Here is a 17,664-nt window from a genome sequence, read left to right as displayed (position 1 = left end):
GGCCATCTGAAGAGAGGCAAAAAAGGCCGCTTTTCCTGTTCAAGAGCTTTTAAGTGCAATCATGGTAACTCTTCTTGGTTAAGAAGGTGTTGTTTTGGAACTCACCCCAGTCCTTTCATGGCAAATGATCATTTTGAAGCCAAAATTGCCCCTTTGCCATCCATTTATCATCGTATTGTGTAATAGGTACACAGAAAACATATCATTTTTTTTAGGAGAGAAAAAGTTGGATAGTAGAAGTTGTAGGATTTCCATATAAATGATGTGAAACTGCATTTGGAGTGGGACACTGAGTGCAAGGTGATGGCTGTAGTGGTCCAATTTGCTTACATTTCTTTGCAAGACTGAGGAATTTAAAGTCACTTTACTTAAAGATTATAGCCCGGACAAACAAGTGGGTTCAAGTTTTCAGTAATATTCAGTAGTCTTTGCTACATAAAAACAATTTTTCTGGTTGATCTAGTTTCGAACTCTTCTCGTGTAATTTAGTAAAAAAAAACACTTACAACAAAGGGCATACAGTGAGAAAACAAGCATGGTGACCCCATCTTTTTAATTATTAAAAAAAGAATACCTTTTCTTCAAATGTATCTTCCTTTGTTGCATTTGTAGCCTCTGATACTGATGCCAAATTTGCATCAGTTGATGATACCATACCACCCAACCAGGATATTTGCAGAGGATTATCAGCAATACCTTTTTCATTCTCCATGGCATCTCTCTGCAGAAAGGAAACCAACAAAATTAAGAACCAATATTTTAGGGATGTTTGCATACACAAGCCCTACAGTCAGTAGACTAAGATGTTCTAATCTAATTGATGGCTTAGTGCATTAGCCTATGGCATGCATAATTTTTGGAAGGATACATGTCAGACAGTGTATTAAAGCAAGTTTCATTAGTCAGCTACCTTATCTCAACACTTGAAAGCTACCAGATTAGTGAAAAGGTGGCAGGCAGCCATGGGAAAATATACTTTAATTGAAAACAGTCTTGTGGATGGAAAATATACCTGAATGGGTGAACCTTAGTCACCTAAAAGCACCTTTAAGTTACTTTTGTCTTTTTTTTAGAAAATTGCCACCAAATTAAGTCATTGATTGAACTGTCCAAAGCACGACCCCACCAGCAATGCTGATTTTACCTATCATGCTAAAATAAAGTTCTCATTCAAACATAAAAAAAAATTAATAATTCACAAGCAATGTGAACAACAGGACAAAAATGCTGGATTGTTTTTGTTGCCTTGTCATGGTTTGCATGTTCTGAGCAAGGAATGTTTACTTAAACACCATTTATATTGACAGGGCTGAAATTATTGCAACTATTGTAATGTTTTCATTAACTACAATACAAATAAATACATACTTAATTGACCGCTCCCCATAGGGGCTTTTCAGGGCCAATGAAACAATCAACGAAACAACAGCACACAACAACAACTGTTAAGAATCCCAACTGGCCGGAGGCAAACCAGTTGGCTATTTACAAGTGCAGCTGGAAAGTTGAACCAGGGACTACCAGGAACAAATTCAGCAAGTGGTCAGAGCGGGTCTTGAACCCGCGATATCCCGATCTCAAGGCAAGCGCCCTAACACCTGGGCCACACTGCCTCAGCAATAATACTATAATTAGCTGTTACAATTTTCGACTTCAAATTGTCACATAGCTATACAACTTTGGCAGTGTGAAGAACAGCTACCCTCTGTAATAAAAATCACACATTAAGGGCTTATGTATAGCATTATTAAATGTTTCTGCAACTCAGCTTGGGTCAGTTCTTGGGAGCATGTTGCTGCATGCCAGCAAGGGTTGACTTTTGCCTCAAGATGTCTTTTGAAAAGTATTGCTTTTGCAGAAAAAAGAGATTATAAAAAACCTTGAAGTCCTACTTATTTGGTTGCAAAAGAAGACTGGCTTAAAGTTAAAAGAGTCACTTACTGCACTTTCTAAAAATTTGAATTCCACTATAGCACTCCCTTTTTTCTTGGACGACACAATAACATAGCTTGTTTCACCATACTGAAAACCAAGGACATGCAGTACACACTGTCAACATAAATAGAATGTAAAGGGGTTTCCTTTCTGAGTTTTTGCCTATTTGAATTCTTTAGTGTCAAATGTCCTGCATGCCACAAAGGCTAACCCAAAAAAATCCTGTGCTAAACCCATTGGACCACTGGAAGTGATCATGCGACTTAATAGATTTCACTCTGTTTAATGCCAAATGTTAAAGTGCTACTGTGATCAAAAAAATGACTTCCCATTTTCCTTCAGATTTTGAAAGCATGTTTGCTTGACACCTGACTGGCAAAATTTTGAGCTTCAAATTTTATCCAAAGACTGTTTTCTCTGAGTGCAAGTTTGGGATTTCACAGTCTGCCATTATTCACGTTCAAGACTAACCAATTGGGCCTCAGAGGGCTAGATCAAGAATAAGATGATGTCAAAGACTCGCGGGCTTAAAATTGCAGAGAGTAAACGCAGCTTATTGTACATGCAAAACACCAGTTTAAAACTCTGAAAGCTCGAAACTCCTGTGATGCATATTAATTTAGGGCCCGATTATGTGGCAAGTTTCAGCCTGGGCTGAAATGTTGCTGCGATTACATGGTGAATTTCATCCTGGGCGCGAAACGCAAATTTGCGTGAGAAATTTACTGAGATGCGAAAACACAATGGACGCGCATGCTCATGTTCCTTTTTAGCCCGGGCTGAAAGTTCATAATTTTCGATTACCGGTACATGGACTTTTTGCGGATTTTGCAGCCTGTTTGGCCGGGCTGAAAATCCTAGCCTGGTTTCTTTCATTTCAAGAGGATTTCTTTCAGAAGCTGGGCTGAAATTCTCCATGTAATGAGGCCCTCAGGTGCATGCACACACATTGCATCTTTAAACTAGCGAGTCTTTGACATCATCTCATCCTCGATCCAGCTCTCTCAAGATTTTAAAGTAGTAACGGCGGACAATTAATTACTAGGAAATTTTCAGTCAAAATAAACAGGTGTTTTTTTTTAATGAAGGCCTAAAACTTTGGTCACTCAGTATCCAGTTAACATAGTGAAATACAAAGAAAAAGTAGAATTGGTTTTTCGTCGTAGCATCTCTTTAATGCGGCGGCTCAGAAGTCAATGGGTTAATAACCTCAACATCCACTCAAAAACTGTCTCCTTTATAAACCCATTGACCCCTGGGAGTGTGAATAAAATAGATTTGACTCAGACTGTACAATGCCAGACAATTTTATTTATCAACGGTGGGACCGGGGGTGGGAGGAGAGGAGGTGGTTCAGGAGTCAATTGGGTTAAAAATTATACTTTAATGGACAGGGTTGGTGTACACCCTGATAAGACCTAGAAAACCTGAGTTCAGAGAGAAATTTTCAAACTGTCTTGAAAGTCCTTGAAATTCTGCGTTGATTAATTAATTTGGCCTCTTAAAATCTGCTATCTTTGTTACAGCCACACCAATTTGTGTTTGCCTTAAATCAATAAATAATTCTCTTCTGTTTGTTCCTTATTTTTGGGCTGCAGGGATGGTGCAGTGGTGAGAGCACTCGCCTGCCACCAATGTGGCCCGGGTTCAATTCCCAGATCCAGCGTCATATGTGGGTTGAGTTTGTTAGTTTCTACTCTGCACCAAGAGGTTTTCTCTGGGTACTCCGGTTTCCTCTCTCCTCAAAAACCAACATTTGGCTTGCTTTGTGTTAATTGTTAATTTCTGTTTACAGTGTCCCCAATTAGTGCTCCAGTGCTAGAACGACTAGACACTTAAATATTAAAAGTTCCTTTCCTTTAATCAATACCAAAAAGAGCTTTGATATCCAATGAGAACTGCAATATTTTGTCTCCACGACAAAAATACTTCTTACATGTGAAAATTACAGGTATACAGCTGCCCTTTGTTCAAATTCAAAAATAGGCCCTCAGAACTAAAAAAAGGCAATCCTTGAAAAGTCCTTGAATGATGCATCCGAAAAAGTGCAAAACCCCTTTAATTGGCGCAAAGCACTTCTTGTGTCTAGAGTTTGTCACCAGTGAGGACAGAAAAGAAGATTAGGGTAAGGCAGAGGGGGGAGGGCATGTAAAAGAGTCAGTGATAGGAGTTGGGGTGGGCTGGAAAGCTGAAGACTTCCCTGGACAATTTTTGCAAAGGTACATCAAATGATGCATCAGAAGAGTTAGAAATCAGGATTCAGGAGCCAGAAACGGCCCACACCCCTTTAATATCCCAGTAATCATGTTACCATCACCTACATCCCTATCCACCCAATTGCAAGGAGTCACGTTACTTCCCCGCAATCAGTTACCACAGAAATCCTTAGTCAAATTCAGTCAAAGAAATTATTGTTACAGTACGATTCTTTTATTAGCCCAGAGAAGTGGACTCAAGATTCACTATTTGTCTTAGTAAAGGACAATATCATTGACAAACCTTTTTGAAGATTGACTCAAGAATATCTTGGGAATATCCACCATTAGTGGCATCTGATTTCTTGCTCTTCCATTTCACCTAAGAGGAACTGAAATTTAGTTTTTACAGATAATTAGCTGTTACTGAAATTAATTATACTTGTAACACCAGATTATGGAGGTCCTTAAAAAAGATAAAGCAGACAAGCAACATGACCCTGAAAACTAGTATTACACTGCACATTCCTATCAGCAACACATTGACTATAAAAAGCGACTTTTCTTACAAATTAAGCAATGTGATGAAACTTCAACAGGAACATGAGAAGGACTACATTAAGATATGGAGAACAATTATTAATTAGGTAACAGAGGAAATCACCATCAAAATTTAATGGTCATATACATGTCCTTAGAGGACCGTCTAGAGAAAGTTGTAGAGATGGTCACATAACAGAGACATTTGGCTGCCTTCAAAGGATATTGGCACAAAAAAATGTAAAAAATTAGAGAAAGGGTTGCACCCCTCTGAAGACCTCATCATGACACCTAGGTATTACTCATACAGCACAACTGCATTTAAGGTCTCTAAGATCTTTGTACATCATGGAGATAAATCATAAAAATAAACTAATGAACATTTTCTTGGAAAAATTCTGAGTCCCTCATGTACATGTAGTCTGAGAACACAGATTTGTTGTGTCAGTCACTGGAACACATTCTGTTCATGTTGTGGCTTCATTTTATTGGTTTCATGTGGAAATGACTGCTCTATTATTAATTAAAAAGGCTTCCAAAAACAGTACCAGTTCAGTTGAAGTACCTTCAGTTTTGGAGAAGCATCTTCAATCAAAGTGTCTGAATTCTCTTGACCAATTTCCATTTCCTTTCTTAACTGCTCCCTGAGGAATTGTTGTTGTTCTTTTAGAAGCTTTGATCCTTCCTCTCTGAGTCTTTCTACCTACATTTAAAAAAATTGTGTCAGTCTTAGAACATTCACATAACACAAGACTCTTGTCTCTTAAAATTAATTTTGATTACAGGTATCTGGAATTTTGATTTCAACTTGAGTGAGCCTTCCTGCATATTCTCTTTACCAACTCAAACTTATAAAGTCTTTTTTTTTTAAGAATAACAATAAGAGAAAGGCAAATTAAGAAATAGTATAATGTATGTGACCTCTAGTCAGTATTAATAACAGATAATTATTATCTGACAGTGTCATTAACACTGCAGCATTGTTTGTATTTCCAGGTAATACATGTATGTGAATGATACTGTTAGATACAAAAAAAATTACAATCTCGTACTTCTGCCTGCAAATTCTTTGCAGCTAATTCATCACTTTCTTTATTAATCCTTGCAGCATCTTCCTTTTCTTCAAGATCTACCAAACAAAATTACAAAATGTTAAGAAACATTGCATAGCTGATACATTTAACAATGCTGTATGAAATTCCATGCTCAATCATGAATCCCAAAATATGGTAATGCTTCTCCAAGGTTTAAGCATTTCTATGCCAAACACAGAAATGCCAGAAACAACTTGGAATTATAGTCTTAACTTTTCACATGCCAAGAGATTTCCATGCACTTCAACTTACACTTTATCAACATCCGGTGCCATTTTCTGTCGAGCTTTGGGTCAGAGAGATGTTGCTACTACTTAAGTTCAAGCTTTGCATGCCCCTGTTTGTATTAATAATTACTGTACGTACTTTGTAAATTAATGAACCTGCTCGAATTTGGATATTATTACATGCTATTGTCTTCATGAGGACCCTACTGGAAAACTGAAATGAACTTCATCTCATTCCAGCTTTTAAGTAGATATTGAATGATTATCTTTTTAATTCTCTAGAATATCACAATCTTCAGTGCAACCTCAACAGACTGTAACTCGGAGGTGCTACCTTGTTTAAACTTCTTTCTCTTTGCATCTAGGGCCTGAGTACGCAGTCTAGCTCTTTCCTTAGCCTTGAGTACAGCATCATAAGCAGCCTTGGTTTTTGGATCGGTTAATACTTCAAGAGCCTTTGATAGTTCAAGAAAAAGATCTGCTGCTTCTTTGTTATCCGGGTTTTTGTCAGGATGGCATTTCAATGCTTTCTTTCGATAAGCCTTAGTGATCTGTGAAAAGAAAAAGGACAATAATATTTTGAAAGACTGAGTGAGACCACATTCAAGGTGGTAGTACAGAATTGGCTTGATTACACATCACTGCAATTAAAAGTCAGATAAAATAGCCTGGACAGTAAAAACATTTGAATGACTCAGTGGCAGTGGCTGTGCAGATTGTCAGTGGGATTAAAAGATCAAAAAACAAGGAAGATAATTATATTTCAATTTTAGGCCCTTTTAAGACTGAGAATTCACCCAGCAGCCAATAACTCAGTGGGTGCATGAGCAAACCACTTTGTAAAAATGTCAAATACCGGTAATCATTGAAGAAACTTTGAACCATCAAAACCATTTAGCTGAGTCACCACTTTTCATTAATGTACATTTATCATTCAGTCACTCACACATACATTTGGAGGTGCATTTTAAAGACACACATATGAACAGTAAATAATGACCAAGATGATGCTGCAATTTGCATGGCAGGGAACCATTTTGCAGAACACAGACTGTGGTATACAAAACGTCAATCCCCTAGATTTTCTTCATTGTGTGCCTATCTTCAGTTATTACCAGCAGCTTCACTGATTGATTTTTAAATATACTGTAGTTAGCGTTTAGTTGTCATGCATATCTGTATTTGTTGGTGTGTATTGGTAAAATAGAGACCTGTGACCTGAGACCTGTGTTTTGTACCTGCCCAGCACATAATCAAATGGAAACTCAATTTTAAAATCCGCACACCAGTGGCCAGCAGGTACAAAACACAGGTCACAGGTCATTTACATTATACAGAAAGTATCCTAAACATTCATAAAAGCTAACCTTAAGTACCTGTAGGCCTAATTAGGCCTGAACAAAAGTTTTTAGGCCTAAGGTTAGCTTTTATGAATGTTTAGGATACTATCTGTTTTTGTAAAACAATGACCTGCGACCTGTGACCATTGTTTTGTACACCAGTCGCTCAGTTGGTTGAGCATCAGGCTGTTCAAACCTCGACCAGATCAACACTCAGGATCTTCAAATAACTGACGAGAAAGTGTTGCCTTTGTAATTTCTTCTGCAAATGGTTAGACTTTCAAGTCTTCTCGGATAAGGACAATAAACCATAGACCCCGTCTCACAAAATCCTTCATGTTCATAGCAGAGCTCCGCACACCAAACCACCGTAACCCAGCTGTGCAAGAAAATTTAGATTTGGTCACCATATGACCGTACGGACGTCCACCCATGTAAGCCAATGTGACCAGTGTCATGTGACCATGTCACGGGTCAAGTTTAGAGCTCATCAAGGAGGCCACACCCCAGCTAGTTTACAGCGTACATCTTTGATATTAGCCATCCATGTTATGGTCAATAACAAAAGGTATCCGCTTGCCAGTGACCATGCTGGAGGCTCAGATTGGACCTCATCAAGGTCAGCTGTTTTTTTTTTTTTTAAATGACCGCTGACCAGATACTGGTTTTTGATTGGATTGCAGGCTCAAGCCAGGTCAGACACCTGAACATAAACGAGGCTCAATTTTTCACATGCTTTCTGTCAAACACAGCCGTAAGTCAAAAAGGGATTTTGCCGAGTGCTAATGGAATATGTAGATGTACAGTAGATGTAGATCCAAAACCAGTGTCATTAATATTGTAAATTATTTCAAACTGTAAGTGCAAAATAAAGTGAAGTTGAAGTTGAAGTTGAAGTTGACAGAATGTCGCTTTAACTTTAAATATAAGCTACCTATTTCTCGCAAGGAAGTAAGCGTAAGGGTTAGCCTTATTTTTGGTGAGAGTATTAGGCTTAAATACAGCAGGACGTTACAAGTCGATAATTTCGATAGTCGATAAAAGTCGATCGTTGTCGATCAAATTCGATACTAATCAATCGACAAATATCGGATGTCGATAAAAGTCGATCACACAATTTTTTGTGATCGACTTTGATCGACTTTGATCGATTTCAATCGACAAGTATCGGAAATACAAAAAAAAAAGGTTTATGGCGGGAGACGAGGCTACAGTTGCCAAGCACAGTTTAATGAAGCAGGATTGGCTATGCCAAGACTTTATTTTACCGATTTACATTTATTTATTGATTTACAGTTTTTTATTCAACTTTATTGCCATACGGATTTACTTTAAAGCTGTTTACATTTTCGTGGGCGATTGAAAATTGTGTCAGCATTTTTGTCGATAAAATCGATATTCAGTTGAAAATCTTGTGATTATCGACTTTTATCGACAAATTAAACTTGTCGATTGACAATTATCGACAAATATCGAGTATTATCGACTTATCGACTCCGTTTTCGATGATCGACTTTGATCGACTTGTTACGTCCTGAATACAGCTGTTAAGTTCCTCTTGGCTTTCCCAGAGGACCGGAGATTAGGGGATACTTTGTGAGATCGATTGTCTGCATTCCAAAGTCTCTTGATCCCCTTTGATCAATAAAAAAACAGTTATATTTTACCTCTTTTTCACTGCTTTCTCGTGTGACTCCGAGAATTTCATAGTAAGTCAATTTAGCCGCCATCTTGAATACTAGTTTCCACTTCCTTTGCGTGGCAACTATATGATGGCTTGGTATGAAGTACTTGTCGCCATTTCGCTCTCTCGCAAAATGGACGCTCTTTACGACAGTGGAATCCATTTTATTCTTTATTTGCAAAAGTCCTGGTCAGGATGGGAAAATGAAATGCTATGGCTTTCAAAGTTTGGAGATCCAAGGAACGCCTTTTTGGTATATTTTCCGATAGTCTACTCTTGGAGCGCCGAATTAGGGATTAGTCTTTTGTGGACGGCTGTCATTTCAGAGTGGTACAATCTTGTTCTGAAATGGTAAGTGGACTTAATAATCACTTTATTTAAGTCCCAGGGTTATTTAGCCGAGCACGAGTGCTCTACAAATTGGGGAGACTACAAATCAACTGAAATTCAAAATCAGAACAAATCAAATTATCCAATGTTGGTTTTTGAGGAGAAGAGAAAACCAGCCGCAGAGGACCCAGGGAAAATGTTTCAGCACAGCATTAGCTCCGGGCACCAAATAAGTCGATATCTGGTTTAATTAAGTCCATCCCAATGAAGAGCATAACAATGATGGAATTGTGGCCATCACTTTGGGTGGTGTAGCACAGGCTGGTGTGAACACTGATTCTGATCTGCTCCAGCCCCTGCCCCCACCCCTACCCCTACCCCTACCCCTACCCCCACCCCTTTTGAGAAAAAAGCCTTTGAAATGTCTAGTTTCCAGTTTCCCCTCCAGAAGCTCAGTCACTATATTTAGCTTTTTCCCTGATTTACATTTACTTTTAGGTAAAATTAGAGACATCCTGTTGCGTTAATTTCACAGATTTCAAAATCTTGATCTTTTTTTTCGGAGAACTGTAGTAAGCCATCTTAAGAACGACGCCACAAGGGCTGATTTGCAAGCAGACAAAAGAGTAATAAAGTGACGGCCATTTTGGAATAAGGTGTATGGATACTTAATTATTGTTGGTTGGGAAAGCTAACAAGACATCCTTTTAAGCAAGGGTTCCTCTCTTCATCCTTAATATCTGTTGCTCTGATTTGTCTTAGGCAGTTGAATGGGGACAGGCCATACTGGTGGGTGCATGAGTCATCCAAATGGAAGAATGTAACTCTTAAACAGTATGAACTGACTTGTGAAACAGGACCAGGCAAGTTATTTTGAAGCGGAAAATTAATATAGGGTTGACATCACAGTCTGCTTTGCATTGAGATAGTTCTTTGGAAACAGCGATGCAAATTACCTTGTGACATCAACCTGGTTTCAAACCCATTTTCCTTCATTGGTCGGTTATTGATCGAAGTATTACCATTTTTCCTGTCTGTCAAAGCCAATAAGGAGTGAAATTTCAATAAAAAGGTTCCAAGAACTATGCAATATATTTTGGACGATTTCGGAGAATAAATTAAGTAATAGGCACTTTAAGCAATATTGTCTCTTACATTCAACTGAAAAATTAATTGAATGCCTTGTTCAATTATTCTTTTTTAATAATTTCTTTTTCAGGATCCCCATCTGGTCATGTTATGGTCACATCTGCTGTGTTTTGTTTGCTAACATTGTGGCTTCTCAATGCACTGAAAGAAAACTCTTTTTGTAAATTGCATTTATGGAGACGCTTATTTATCACTGTAGCTGTGTGGATTTTGCTATTTGTGATCCTAGCATTTGTTTCTATATCCAGGGTATTTATAGCCACACACTTTCCACATCAAGTTTTCCTTGGTGCCATCATCGGATTAATAGTGGCAACTGTAGTAAACAATCGTGGTTCTACACTAATAGGAATTTCTCATTCAGCTCCTTTCTGCGTAATTTTCTCTCTGGGAGTTGTACTGACAACTTTGCTGACTTATTTCACACTTTCAGCAATTGTGCATGATCCTTTAACTTCGGTAGCCAAAGCCCAGAAATGGTGTATTAAGTCCTCCTATGTACATCTAGATACAACAACATTTTATGCCTTGGTGCGAGATTGTGGAGTGACAGCAGGGATTGGAATTTCCCAAAGCCTGCTGTCTTCATTTACTAGAAAATTCAACGAGAGACCAAATGATTCAAAGACTGCTCAAGCATCCTTATTTACTCGAAATTTCAGGCTTACTCTTTCAATAATATTATTACAGCTGTTAAAAGTCGTACCTTTGCCAAATTCTTATTATTCTGTACTATTTTATGCAGCTGGATATGTTAAATGTTCCTTCATTCCTATCATTGTAATATTTATTGTCCCCAATATTGTAACATGAAAATATTTCATAGAGTTGTTAGCCCAAAAGATTTGATTTTGACAGAAATAAATATTTCATGGAGTTGTAAACCCAAATGATTTGATTTTGACAGAAATAAATATATATTTCATGGAGTTGTAAGCCCAAATGATTTGATTGTGACAGAAATAAATATTGTTTTTTACCACTATCACTTGCTCAGTATTGCATTTTGCAGATACCGAAGCTTCATTACGTAGGTACTGGTACACGCAATAAAAAATGTTGTTCTTGCTGGTCTGCAGTCCGGCACCCATAACAGATTTCAGTCCCGTGTATTCTCACTTTAGGGATAGCAGGTGCCAGTCCATAACACACCCACCCCACCCCCCCCCCCCCCCTCCAATCCCTTTCTTATCACAGTTTTGTCTGTTTTTATGGTCCAGTCGTTTATGTGGAGCAGAGCCTAAAATGCCCTCCTTTGTAATAAGGCCCGGGTTGCTCGAAGCACTGCTAGCACTAACCGGCATTAAATACCATGGAAACCAATAGGTTTTGATACCTCTTAACCAACGGATAGCGCTAAACCAGGCTTCGAGCAACAGGCCCCAAATGACGGCTTTCGTGACACGCATTGCGTGACAAAAAGCGTGAGGTCTGGAACTAGTGTGATTTGATCCAGACTTCCTCGAACATGTGGAATGCAGCTCACGAGAAACACTCAAGATGGAGGTAAGCATAATGAAAACTCGCCTTTAATTATTTATCGAAAGCTATGTTTCCAAACAGATTTCAGTTTCTTTTACTCATGCAGGGCCAGAGTGATAATGAAAGGAAAAAACTCTGGGACGAGCTGAGCATCGGCACAGAATCATCGCGCTTAGTGGTAGTCCATTTAACAAAAGGGAACGGAGGTATGTGTAATGTCGTAATACATAAAATTTAAGCTAAACGCAGCGACAGTTGACCTTGGAAAAGGTGTTTGCGAGTAATTCTGTAAGCAGAATCCTAGTTATTTATTGTAGAGAGATAATTGGTTTTAAAGGCAATGCATGTGCTTGCCATCGGCAACGTTCTTAGCATGCGCACGTGAAAAGAATCTTGTTAGCTAGGAAATAATTTTAATTGAGCTTTAAAAAACAAGACTTATTCTAAGTGATAAACTTAATGTGCCTTGTCTAATTAACGTAAAGTTAAGCCAGTCCAATTTCCGTCCACCTGCTGTTATTGTTGCGTGTTTTTTTCTTTTTTTTTTTTCTTGTTGCGAATACATGTATATCGTTCGCGTCACCGTACCAATTGTCATTAATGTGCCAACCAGAGCCTCATTGGCTGTCGAAACAAAAGGTCTTTTGTTCCTGTGGTTGGCACAGCAATGTTTTGTAAACAGCTATTTCCCTTATGGGAAATCAAAGAGAGTTATCATTTAAAGCTTTCGTATTAAGTACATTTTGAAATGAAATCTTACTTCATCAAGTCTAAGGTATGGCTGAGTTTTAGGGCATCTCATCTTGATTCAAAAATTTCATGAACATGGACTGGTGCAGGGAAAATACCTGTTTACAAAAAAAATCACACATCTTCAAGTTAGAGCTCTGATTTTGGTTGCCGAGTGGTGTCTAGAGATAACCACTGCAACGTCATTAGAGAGGTTTCATCAACTTGCAAAATCTCAATTTGTATTACAGGTGGAACATTAACAAAAATTAATGTACATGTAATAATAATAATAATAATAATAATAATAATTTATTATTATTATTATTATTATTATTATTATTATTATTATTATTATTATTATAAATAGCACCAGAGGAATGTAATACATCTTGATTCTCAAATACTTGACCACTTAATGAATTTTCAATGCAGCATAAGATGCACTCGGTTATAAGACGCACCTGAAACTTTCACCTTGATTGTAGCAAGTTAACAAACTGGAATATTTGGCTAAACATTTGGTTACAAGAAACATCCCAAAATAAAGTCACCCCACACAGGAAAAAAAAAATGTGAAAACTAATTATTGGCCCACTTGTGTTTATTTAAGAAACCTGAACAGCACTTAAAATTTTCAGTGATTTTGATATATTACTAACAAAGCTATAACTTAATTTACTAGTAATCTTTCATCATTCCTAGCACTTTAGTCTTGTTTCCATTCTAGAACCTTAACTTTAAGTTAAAGAATATATAACAGATTATGTTAGGACTGCATACATTGGGTTATTTAACAGGAATAAATAAAGATAATTATGTGAAATTAAGTTTTGGTTTGTGAAAATACATGGCGTGCACCCCAAATTTTGAAGAAATTTATTTTAAGGCCAACAGTTAAACTGTCTTTGAAGAAATTCTGTGTCATGTAACCAAGAAAATAAATTATGGTGGTTGCCTGTTGTGATAAACCAGTATAAATTACTCAGCTTAAAATACATGAATGTAGCTTCAGGCAGGGGCACCCAACAAGAATATAGTTCAAAACCACTTAAAACTAGCATTGTTAACGTATTTTTGTATTTAAAGGGTAGATATAGGCATATTTTTTCCCCTAAAAATTTTTCATCTGTTCGGATTTCCTAGCTGAAAATGTAGTGATCCGAAAATTATAGGGATAAAAACTTACCTTTTCGAAAATTTTAGCCAGAAAAAAAGGTCCCGAAAATTCTAGGTGACCTTTTTAGGGTAAAAATCTGTTAAAAATGGGCAATTATACCATTTTTCAGATGTTCGAAAATCCTAGGAGAGGTAGGCAAGCAAGAAATTTTACAACAAATATTCCGAAAATTCTAGATCTCAAATTGTCTTCCGAACAGATATTTTCCGAAAATTGACTTTGGGTGTCCCTGTTCAGGGCTGATTGTAGTAAGAGGTGGTTAGGCATCCTGAACAGAAGTCACTGCAGCTTCGCTCAACAACTTATACAGAATAATGACTGCTTAGTAGCTTTCATTTGAATGGTCAAACTCTTTATTGTAGGTTGGGTAGTTGAGAATTGGGAAATTTCAGTGGCATTATCTTTCCTTTAGGCTTTGGGTTTAACATTCGGGGAGGAGTTGATCACCCTCATGTTGGCTCAGACCCAGGAATATTTATAACTACAGTCAAGGCTGACAGTGTCGCGGGAAGAGATGGAAGACTAGAACCAGGCGACAGGATATTGGCAGTAAGGCATCTCTTTGCTACTTAATTTTTTGTCCACACCTGGAATTGTAAATGCTGCTCAACTTCAACGTAATAAATTATTATATACAATAGGGTTAGTGCCAGAGGAAACAATGCATACTTTTAGAGGAAAAAGAGAGAAAAGCCCAGTAGGTTACTAAACTGATTAAGGACTGCAGGCCATGCAATGTGACAGGCTATTATTCAGCTTTGAGTTAACTGTTCCTCTGTAGTATTCCCTATCAGTCCTGAACTGGCTCCTACTGACAAGTAAAATAGGCTGGTGTTAGACAAAGTAAATACCTCTTACTAACCAAGTTCCGTACAGTAAGTTTCCGGACCAAGTTTTTTCTTGTTGTTTTATGGCCCAAGCTTAAAGCGCGTTGGGGTAAATCAGCAAGGAAAAAACAAGGATCCGAGAAAACAAGGTTACATGTAGTAAGATATTTATTATATCTCTGAGGTAATCTGGAGTGCGGGAAAGGAAAATATTTTCAGTCAAGCGGAAGGTTGAGCTGCCACAACGATTGCATGTTAAGATCTGAAAAACGAATAAATCTTCTTGGCTTTTTTAAATAGTGGCTTGCAATATTGAAACAGTTGTACAAGGTTGCATACCATAAACAACATGAAAAACGCACTAGAGAATGCTTTATCAAAATTTCAAAGTTAGCAGGTCATAAAGGTGGTACATGTCGAATACGGCCTGCTAAATCAGCCAATCACAGCATGTGTACTATCTGAGAGATGACCTAAAACCTTAAATAATAATTTTATTGTCACTCTTAGGAGGAAAAAAGGTTTAAAGAGGACATAGTTTTTGAGTGGACGGGGATTTTGTTATCTCTTCACCCCTTAACTGGCCTTCCTTGATGAATAAAATCATCTGGTGTTAGACAGAGTCACTCTTTGGAGAGAAAGGATTTTTTTTCTCAATTTGCAGCTGAATGATATAAGATTGGATTGTGTAACTCATGATGTTGCCGTCAATGAATTCCGTAAAGCAGATGAATCTGTTGCACTACTTGTAGAGAAGAATGCTGAGGCTTATCTACTGGTAAGTAATTCCACTTCTCGTCCTCAATTTGAATCTGGTCCACCTGAAGCAGATGTGCCAATAACAGTGGCATCCCTGCTCATGACAGAAAATACCCCCAAAATTTGTCTTTCAAACCATTTATTTTTGCTTTTCACTAAGTACTGTCCCTTTTTCCAATTTGATTTTTTTTCCACAGTCAGAACCTAGTCCAGCCTCACCTGACACTTCGTTTGTTGATGGTCCAGCAAGTCTTGATTCTGTAGATGAGGAATCACCTGCTGCCACCAACCTTCTCTCTCAATTTTACGAATCCAAGCTGGGAGCCTTGTCCATTGGATTGGCTGTTGGTAGTCTAGCTGTTTTTATCCTTTTAAAAATGTACAAGGCAGCCAAGTCATAACAAAAGTTGTCTCTTCAGTGATAACTATCGTTTCGTACACCAAGGTTACAGTTTCAATGCGGAACTAGTGGTATCTCCATTGCATTGTCTATCAAGGGCTCTCGGTAGCAAAGAAGGGAATTTGGATAGTGAAGGCTCCAGTCAAAACAAAGCTTCAGAGAAGCCTCAACCATTTTTATTTTGTACTTCAAGGTCCTTTACCCGTGGCCAAATAGACCAGTTTACAGTTGAAGCTGAGTTGCTTGGCCTAAGAATAGAAGTGAAGCTGCCGGTGACCCTGCTTTCATACAAACCTTTGTGCTTTTTCTAATGGTAATGTAGACTAATAAATAGAATTACAACAGCATAATTTGCATGACAAAAACCAGGGACAGATCTAGGAGGAGGGTACAGGGGGTGCCTACCCCCCTGAGATGACCTGCGGCTTTCGAATACAACTGGTGTTCTGTTAAAAAAACGTCACCAGTCAGCTACGCCATTCCTTAGCGGTGCAACCCCTCCTAACAAAAATCCTGGATTCGCCCCTGAAAGCAGTGAGATCTGTATCAATACAAGGTCACAGGCAGCGTCGCGGCTGTTCATAGGCTACAGTAGGTCACTGAGCAAACAATAAATATTGTAAAATGGCCCATTGCAATTCAAGTGGTCCATTTCAAGTGGTCCATTTCAAATGATCAAAACTTAATGTTCCCACACATATACATGTCTTATACATGTCTGCATAATTAGATTCATGGTACTCTACATACAGATCACAATGTGTCGCAAGGTATCTCCCTAAGCCTAAGAACTTTTATGTAATAGTCTTTTGGTGGGGTTCTGGCTAAGGCCATGGGTGACTCCAACACCAGTTAATGTGAATCTTATTATGGCTTTAATGGAAAACATCCCCATGAGATTATAATATCTAGAACAGATTTGTAATGAAGGCCGTGAACTTCTGAATTGCCTCAAAATGTAGAGCAAAGTTTCTGGATGCCTTTTTGGTTTAGCCAGTGAGGATAACTGAAAGTCAACCGTGGATTCCACAACATTCTGGGTGACAAACATCTCATATTTTCCACTCCTCCCTTGTAGTTATCAAATTTCCTTTGATGACAGCGGAGGGGGCACTTTTGTCCAGGATTGACCCAAACTACATGCACACCAATTTTGACATCCAACATGAGGTGTCCCTTTAAGTCTATGCATTTCCTTCCTATTTCCAACAATGAGGTAAGGTGGGGGGGGGGGGGGGGAAGATTAGTGTAATTTGGGAAAAGAGGGAGGGGACACTTGGTGATGCTTATTGAAATCTGTGTGCATCTAATTAGGATCAATCCTGGACATATCTTGAGTGCTGAAGCTTTGATTTGACCAATACAATGTTGTTTTAAGGTGTTAACATTGTTCTATCTTCATTGAGAGTTTTTTACAATGAACATTGTTTTAAGGTGTTAACATTGTTACCGTATATCTTCATTGAGATTTTTGCACTATTTTACCTATTTGAAAATTCACTTGAAACATACATTGAATGCAAAATTAGTTTCTGAAGCATACAAAAAGCATCACACCATCTTTCTGAGCATGTAATATAATAAAAATCATGGAAAGTACTTTTGTGGGATATTTACACAATAACAATAATAGTAACAATAAAATTTTGATGATGATAATGATAATAATGTGTTTCATTTATATAACTTGCATTAAATGTTTTTCTGTAAGGGAATCTTTGCTGACATAATCATTTACATTTTGTTTCATTAACCCTTTCACTCCTGTGGGGTTCCCCATTGATGGGCAAAAT

At 37.9% G+C, this 17,664-nt stretch overlaps 3 protein-coding genes across 4 annotated transcripts in view; 2 read left to right on the top strand and 1 right to left on the bottom strand.

Moving 5' to 3' along the window:
- LOC138026231 (GTP cyclohydrolase 1 feedback regulatory protein-like) overlaps window positions 1-8,221 on the top strand; it is a 13,713-nt gene extending 5,492 nt beyond the window's left edge. The window contains exon 4 of the mRNA XM_068873472.1: window positions 8,015-8,221. The gene's annotated coding sequence lies outside the window, so the exon portion shown is untranslated. The remainder of the gene's footprint in view (window positions 1-8,014) is intronic.
- LOC138026227 (dnaJ homolog subfamily C member 17-like) overlaps window positions 1-9,316 on the bottom strand; it is a 10,958-nt gene extending 1,642 nt beyond the window's left edge. The window contains exons 1-7 of the mRNA XM_068873466.1: window positions 8,999-9,316; window positions 6,326-6,542; window positions 5,723-5,799; window positions 5,236-5,373; window positions 4,435-4,512; window positions 1,942-2,022; window positions 575-721 (exon numbers count right to left, since the gene is read on the bottom strand). Coding sequence (XP_068729567.1) covers window positions 575-721; window positions 1,942-2,022; window positions 4,435-4,512; window positions 5,236-5,373; window positions 5,723-5,799; window positions 6,326-6,542; window positions 8,999-9,178 — 918 coding nt within the window. The 5' untranslated portion in view covers window positions 9,179-9,316. The remainder of the gene's footprint in view (window positions 1-574; window positions 722-1,941; window positions 2,023-4,434; window positions 4,513-5,235; window positions 5,374-5,722; window positions 5,800-6,325; window positions 6,543-8,998) is intronic.
- A 2,633-nt stretch (window positions 9,317-11,949) lies between these two features.
- On the top strand, window positions 11,950-17,536 carry LOC138026193 (disks large homolog 4-like). Of its 2 annotated transcripts, XM_068873425.1 has the most exons (5): window positions 11,950-12,000; window positions 12,083-12,182; window positions 14,298-14,434; window positions 15,377-15,490; window positions 15,669-17,536. In XM_068873425.1, the coding sequence occupies exons 1-5, from the start codon at window positions 11,995-11,997 to the stop codon at window positions 15,870-15,872; spliced, it is 561 nt and encodes a 186-aa protein (XP_068729526.1). In that variant the 5' UTR covers window positions 11,950-11,994; the 3' UTR covers window positions 15,873-17,536. The 2 variants fall into 2 exon arrangements, with proteins under 2 accessions (XP_068729526.1, XP_068729527.1); XM_068873426.1 differs by lacking the exon at window positions 11,950-12,000 and having other exon boundaries at window positions 12,077-12,182.
- The last annotated feature ends 128 nt before the right edge of the window (window positions 17,537-17,664 follow it).

Source organism: Montipora capricornis, chromosome 12 (assembly GCF_036669925.1).
Source record: "Montipora capricornis isolate CH-2021 chromosome 12, ASM3666992v2, whole genome shotgun sequence".
Classification (NCBI taxonomy): Eukaryota; Metazoa; Cnidaria; class Anthozoa; order Scleractinia; family Acroporidae; genus Montipora; species Montipora capricornis.
Note: the sequence above shows the minus strand (reverse complement) of the source record. Positions and strands in the feature narration are given on the sequence as shown.